The 7,548-nt window shown below is 50.9% G+C and overlaps 1 protein-coding gene across 1 annotated transcript in view; it reads left to right on the top strand.

Annotated features, from left to right (window-relative positions):
- The first annotated feature begins 5,127 nt into the window (after positions 1-5,127).
- The window catches only part of snrpa1 (small nuclear ribonucleoprotein polypeptide A'), a 34,337-nt gene continuing 31,916 nt past the window's right edge, over positions 5,128-7,548 (top strand). The window contains exons 1-2 of the mRNA XM_060853039.1: positions 5,128-5,258; positions 6,456-6,603. Of these exons, the coding sequence (XP_060709022.1) occupies positions 5,177-5,258; positions 6,456-6,603 (230 nt within the window). The 5' untranslated portion in view covers positions 5,128-5,176. The remainder of the gene's footprint in view (positions 5,259-6,455; positions 6,604-7,548) is intronic.

Below are 7,548 nucleotides of genomic sequence, written 5' to 3'. Positions count from 1 at the left end.
ATGACACCATCCAGCACAAAACAGTCTGCATGAATTGCATCACATCAGAAACATTCACGCCTTCCATGACTGGTTCTCTGTAGCAGCAGTGTGTCCTATCTACAAGATGTACTGGACAAATTCAGAAAAGCTCCTCAGACAGCACCTTCCAGAAGGACAAGGGCAGCTGATACATGGGAACACCACCACTTGCAAGTTCCCTCCCAAGGTAGTCACCATCCTGACCTGGAAATATATTACTCTTCCTCCAGTTTTACTGTGTTAAAATCATAAAATTTTACAATACTGGACTTGAAAAAGCTACCTGGGCAGTACCACTTCTGGAATCCTGGAACTCTATCCCTAAAGGCATTGTGGGTCTACCTATGCACCTGAACTTTATGATTCAAGAAAGCAGTTCACCATTATTTTCTCCAGGGGTGGGGATTAAGTAATGGCCAGTCAGTGACACCCACATAACATGAATGAATAAATAAAATGGACTCCATATACTTGTCTTTGGAGGTTCACCTCAGTTGTCCCCAGGATCAATGGGATGAGAGAGTGAGATTGGACTTTTTTTTAGATTACTTACAGTGTGAAAACAGGCCCTTCGGCCCAACAAGTCCACACCGACCCGCCGAAGCGCAACCCACCCATACCCCTACATTTACCCGTTACCTAACACTACGGGCAATTTAGCATGGCCAATTCACCTGACATCTTTGGACTGTGGGAGGAAACTGGAGCACCCAGAGGAAACCCACGCAGATACGGGGAGAACGTGCAAACTTCACACAGTCAGTCGCCTGAGGTGGGAATTGAACCTGGGTCTCAGGTGCTGTGAGACAGCAGTGCTAACCACTGTACCACCGTGCCCACTTTATTCCCTGGAATTTGGACTGAGATGTGGAGAAGCGTTTTCTCTTCAAAGCTGATAAACCTTTGGAATTCTCTAACCCCGAGAATGGAAACACACCATCAAAACAGAGAGGGCAGGCAGGGACAAGGTAGGACCAATAAATGAAACTGCATTTATTTCAATGCAAGGGGCCTAACAGGGAAGGCAGATGAACTCAGGGAATGGTTAAGAATATGGGACTGGGATATCATAGCAATTACAGATACATGGCTCAGGGATGGACAAGACTGGCATCTTAATGTTCCAGGATACAAATACCACAGGAAGGATAGAAAGGGAGACAAGAGAAGGGGGGGTGGGGTGGGGGGTGGGTGGGGGGGGTTGGAGAGTGGCATTTTGATAAGGGATAGCATCACAGCTGCACTGAGGCAAGATATCCCCAAAAATACATCCAGGGAAGTTATTTGGGTGGAATGAGAAATAAGAAAGGGATGATCACCTTATTGGGATTGTATTATAGACCGCCTAATAGTAAGAGAGAAATTGAGAAACAGATTTGTAAGGAGATCTCAGCTATCTGTAAGAATAATAGGGTGGTTATGGTAAGGAGTCTAGACTGGGACTACCATAGTGTTAAGGGTTTAGATGGAGAGGAATTTGTTAACTGTATACAAGAAATTTTTCTGATTCAGTATGTGGATGCACCTACTAGAGAAGGTGTAAAACTTGACCTACCCTTGGGAAATAAGGCAGGGCAGGTGACTGAGGTGTCAGTGGAGGAGCACTTTGGGGCCAGCGAGCATAATTCTATTAGATTTAAAATAGTGATGGAAAAGGATAGACCAGATCTAAAAGTTGAAGTTCTAAATTGGAGAAAGGCCAATTTTGACGGTATTAGGCAAGAACTTTCAAATGTTGATTCTGGATGTAGGTTTGCTCGCTGACCTGGAAAGTTAATTTCATATAGAAATGACCCTCCCAGCTCAGTGAGCAACCAACATCCAGAACTTTCTCTGGATTCTCGTTATCTCATTTCTAAAGGCTTCCCATTATCCATCTTCTCAAAACTCACTCCAGAGAAAGTATATTCCTGTCAGGGTGAAAGGGAAGGCTGGTAGGTATAGGGAATGCTGGATGACTAAAGAAATTGAGAGTTTGGTTAAGAAAGAGATGGAAGTATATGTCAGGTATAGATAGGATAGATCGAGTGAATCCTTCGACGTGTATAAATGCAATTGAAGTATACTTAAAAGGGAAATCAGGATGGCAAAAAAGGGGACATGAGATAGCTTTGGCAAATAGAATTAATCAGAATTCAAAGGTTTTTTTTAGAAATACATTAAGGACAAAAGGATACCTCGGAGAGAATAGGGACCCCTCAAAGATCAGCAAGGCGGCCTTTGCGTGGAGCTGCAGAAAAAATGGGGGAGATACGAAATGAGTATTTTGCATCAGTATTTACTGTGGAAAAGAATATGGAAGATATAGACTGTAGGGAAATAGATGGTGACATCTTGCAAAATGTCCAGATTACAGAGGAAGTGCTGGATGTCTTGAAACGCATAAAGGTGGATAAATCCCCAGGACCTGATCAGGTGTGGGCAGTTAGGGAAGTGAATGCTGGGCCCCTTGCTGAGATATTTGTATCATTGATAGTCACAGGTGAGGTGCCAGTAGACTGGAGGTTGGCTAACGTGGTGCCACTGTTTAAGAAAGATGGTAAGGACAAGCCAGGGAACTATAGATCAATGAGCCTGACGTCGGTGGTGGGCAAGTTGTTGGAGGGATTCCTGAGGGCCAGGATGCACATGCATTTGGAAAGACAAGGACCGATTAGTGATAGTCAGCATGGCTTTGTGCGTGGGAAATCATGTCTCACTAACTTGATTGAGTTTTTTGAAGAAGTAACAAAGAGGATTGATGAGGGCAGAGCAGTAGATGTGATCTATATGGACTTCAGTAAGGTGTTTGACAGGGCTCCCCATGGGAGACTGGTTAGCAAGGTTAGATCTCACGGAATACAGGGAGAACTAGCCATTTGGATACAGAACTATCTCAAAGGTAGAAGACAGAGGGTGGTGGTGGAGGGTTGTTTTTCAGATTGGAGGCCTGTGACCAGTGGAGTGCCACAAGGATCGGTGCTGGGTCCCCTACTCTTTGTCATTTATATAAATGATTTGGATGCGAGCATAAGAGGTACAGTTAGTAAGTTTGCAGATGACACCAAAATTGGAGGTGTAGTGGACAGCGAAGAGGGTTACCTCAGATTACAACAGGATCTGGACCAGATGGGCCAATGGGCTGAGAAGTGGTAGATGGAGTTTAATTCAGATAAATGTGAGGTGCTGCATTTTGAGAAAGCAAATCTTAGCAGGATTTATACACTTAATGGTAAGGTCCTAGGGAGTGTTGCTGAACAAAGAGACCTCGGAGTGCAGGTTCATAGCTCCTTGAAAGTGGAGTCGCAGCTAGATAGGATAGTGAAGAAGGCGTTTGGTATGCTTTCTTTTATTGGTCAGAGTATTGAGTACAAGAGTTGGGAGGTCATGTTGCGGCTGTACAGGACATTGGTTAGGCCACTGTTGGAATATTGTGTGCAATTCTGGTCTCCTTCCTATCAGAAAGATTGGTTCGAAAAAGAAGGAACCATATGTCAGGTATAGACAGGATAGATCGATTGAATCCTTAGAAGAGTATAAAGGCAGTAGGAGTATAATTAAGAGGGAAATTAGGAGGGCAAAATGGGGACATGAGATAGCTTTGGCAAATAGAATTAAAGAGAATGTTTTTACAAATATATTAATGACAAAAGGGTAACTAGGGAGAGAATAGGGCCCCTCAAAGATCAGCAAGGCGGCTCTTGTGTGGAGCCACAGAAAGTGGGGGAGATAATAAATGAATATTTTGCATCAGTATTTACTGTAGAAAAGGATATGGACGATATAGACTGTAGGTGACATCTTGAAAATGCGAAACTTGAAAGGGTTCAGAAAAGACATACAAGGATGTTGCCAGAGCTGAAAAATATGTTGCTGGAAAAGCGCAGCAGGTCAGACAGCATCCAAGGAGCAGGAGAATCAACGTTTCGGGCATGAGCCCTTCTCCTGCTCCTTGGATGCTGCCTGACCTGCTGCGCTTTTCCAGCAACACATTTTCAGGTCTGATCTCCAGCATCTGCAGACCTCACTGTCTCCTATTGCCAGGGTTGGAGGATTTGAGCTGTAGGGAGAGGCTGAACAGGCTGGGGCTGTTTCCCCGGGACCGTTCGGACCACATCTCTGATCATTGTCTCCCAGGCCGCGGAGCAGTGTGGGAGTGAGGGCAGCACTCGGGCCGCGGAGCAGTGTGGGAGTGAGGGCAGTACCCAGGCCGCGGAGCAGTGTGGGAGTGAGGGCAGCACTCGGGCCGCGGAGCAGTGTGGGAGTGAGGGCAGCACCCGGGCTGCGGAGCAGTGTGGGAGTGAGGGCAGTACCCAGGCCGCGGAGCAGTGTGGGAGTGAGGGCAGCACTCGGGCCGCGGAGCAGTGTGGGAGTGAGGGCAGCACTCGGGCCGCGGAGCAGTGTGGGAGTGAGGGCAGCACTCGGGCCGCGGAGCAGTGTGGGAGTGAGGGCAGTACCCAGGCCGCGGAGCAGTGTGGGAGTGAGGGCAGCACTCGGGCCGCGGAGCAGTGTGGGAGTGAGGGCAGCACCCGGGCTGTGGAGCAGTGTGGGAGTGAGGGCAGCACTCGGGCCGCGGAGCAGTGTGGGAGTGAGGGCAGCACCCGGGCCGCGGAGCAGTGTGGGAGTGAGGGCAGCACCCGGGCTGTGGAGCAGTGTGGGAGTGAGGGCAGCACCCGGGCCGTGGAGCAGTGTGGGAGTGAGGGCAGCACTCGGGCCGCGGAGCAGTGTGGGAGTGAGGGCAGCACTCGGGCCGCGGAGCAGTGTGGGAGTGAGGGCAGCACCCGGGCCGCGGAGCAGTGTGGGAGTGAGGGCAGCACCCGGGCCGCGGAGCAGTGTGGGAGTGAGGGCAGCACTCGGGCCGCGGAGCAGTGTGGGAGTGAGGGCAGCACTCGGGCCGCGGAGCAGTGTGGGAGTGAGGGCAGCACCCGGGCCGCGGAGCAGTGTGGGAGTGAGGGCAGCACCCGGGCCGCGGAGCAGTGTGGGAGTGAGGGCAGCACTCGGGCCGCGGAGCAGTGTGGGAGTGAGGGCAGCACTCGGGCCGCGGAGCAGTGTGGGAGTGAGGGCAGCACTCGGGCCGCGGAGCAGTGTGGGAGTGAGGGCAGCACTCGGGCCGCGGAGCAGTGTGGGAGTGAGGGCAGCACCCGGGCCGCGGAGCAGTGTGGGAGTGAGGACCATCATGGTGAAGCTGACGGCGGAGCTTATTGAGTTGGCCGCTCAATACACAAACCCGGTGCGGGACCGAGAGCTCGATCTTCGCGGTAAGAAAGTGCCGGAGAAACCCGGAGGATCGTCAGGCCTGGCTGGGGCCGGACCTCAAAAGCGAAGTTCGCCTTGCCCTCCCCAGTTCACCCTTTTCCCGCCTCTACTTTGCCCCCATTTCCATCGTCTCCACTCCCTCACTTACCCCCCCCACACCTTCCCCACTTACCCCTCCCACACCTTCCCCACTTACCCCCCCCACACCTTCCCCATTTACCCCCCACACCTTCCCCACTTACCCCCCCCACACCTTCCCCACTTACCCCCCCCACACCTTCCCCACTTACCCCCCCCACACCTTCCCCACTTACCCCTCCCACACCTTCCCCACTTACCCCCCCCACACCTTCCCCACTTACCCCCCCCACACCTTCCCCATTTACCCCCCACACCTTCCCCACTTACCCCCCCCACACCTTCCCCACTTACCCCCCCACACCTTCCCCACTTACCCCCCCCACACCTTCCCCACTTACCCCCCCCACACCTTCCCCACTTACCCCCCCACACCTTCCCCACTTACCCCCCCCACACCTTCCCCATTTACCCCCCCACACCTTCCCCACTTACCCCCCCACACCTTCCCCACTTACCCCCCCCACACCTTCCCCACTTACCCCCCCCACACCTTCCCCACTTACCCCCCCCACACCTTCCCCACTTACCCCCCCACACCTTTCCCACTTACCCCCCCCACACCTTCCCCATTTACCCCCCCACACCTTTCCCACTTACCCCCCCCACACCTTTCCCACTTACCCCCCCCACACCTTCCCCACTTACCCCCCCCACACCTTCCCCACTTACCCCCCCACACCTTCCCCACTTACCCCCCCACACCTTTCCCACTTACCCCCCCCACACCTTTCCCACTTACCCCCCCCACACCTTCCCCTCTTCCCCCCCACCTTTCCCACTTACCCCCCCCACACCTTCCCCACTTACCCCCCCCACACCTTCCCCACTTACCCCCCCACACCTTTCCCACTTACCCCCCCCACACCTTCCCCACTTACCCCCCACACCTTCCCCACTTACCCCCCCCACACCTTCCCCATTTACCCCCCCACACCTTCCCCTCTTCCCCCCCCACACCTTCCCCACTTACCCCCTACCCTTCCTCTCTTGCCCCTACCCTACCCTCAGTCTCTCAAGCTGTCGAGCCGTTGATGGCTCTCGCTGTGTTTGTTTTGTAGGTTACAAGATTCCAGTTGTGGAGAATCTGGGGGCGACTCTGGATCAGTTTGACTGTATTGACTTCTCTGACAATGAAATCCGTAAACTGGATGGTTTCCCGTTATTGCGGAGGTTGAAGAGTTTGCTGCTGAACAACAACCGTATCTGGTAAGGGAGAGAGGATCCCAAAGCAGATCTCTCAGCCTTGCAGATTCTCAAACTGTAAAGTGACTGTCGGCGAGTGCCTGATGGTTGTGAAATAAAAACTGAAAGAATTGCTGATGTTGTAAATCAGAAACAACACAGAAGTTGCTGGAAAAGCTCAGCATGTCTGACAGCGTCCGTGAAGAGAAATGTGAATTAATGTTTCAGCTATGGTGACTCTTCATCTAAAGGGACATTATCACTGATTTTTCTTCACAGATGCTGCCACACAATGATTGTAGACAGCGTTAAGGGACATCATTATTTCAACTCTTTCATCATTTAAAAAATACTCATCTACCCTTTTTAACATCTAATGTAGATAACTCAACACTTGCTTGTATTAAATAAGACCTTCCACAGTTTTGTCCATTTACTGAAAGAAGGATGAGAGGGGACTTGATGGAAGTGTACAAGATGAGAGGCATAGATAGAATGGATAGCCAGAGACTTTTTTTCCCAGGGCAGAAATGGCTATCACGAGGGGCATAATTTTCAGGTGATTAGAGGAAAGTGTCAGGGAGATGTCAGAGTTACGTTCTTTAGTGAGAGTGGTGGGTGTGTGGAATGCACTGCCAGCAGTGGTAGTCGAGTAAGATACATTAGGAACATTTAAGCAACACTTGGATAGGAATATGAATGACAGTTTTAAAAAAAAGGTATGATGATTAGTTTGATCTTAGAACAGGATAAAAGGTGCTCACAAAATTGAGGGCCGATGGGCCTGTACTGTGCGTAGGATTCAATGTGGATGAGTTGGACCGAAACAGTTCTGTGCTGTGCATCTTTATGACTCTATACTTTGTAATGTTATGCATACAATGCCACCCAGCATACTGTGACCCACTGTAGCCCCAGCACAGATCCTTGAAAGGCAGCAATAATCACATACTACCTGTTAGGTAACTT

The sequence above is a fragment of the Hemiscyllium ocellatum genome, chromosome 39 (assembly GCF_020745735.1).
Source record: "Hemiscyllium ocellatum isolate sHemOce1 chromosome 39, sHemOce1.pat.X.cur, whole genome shotgun sequence".
Classification (NCBI taxonomy): domain Eukaryota; kingdom Metazoa; phylum Chordata; class Chondrichthyes; order Orectolobiformes; family Hemiscylliidae; genus Hemiscyllium; species Hemiscyllium ocellatum.
This window is presented reverse-complemented; position numbering and strand designations above follow the sequence as displayed.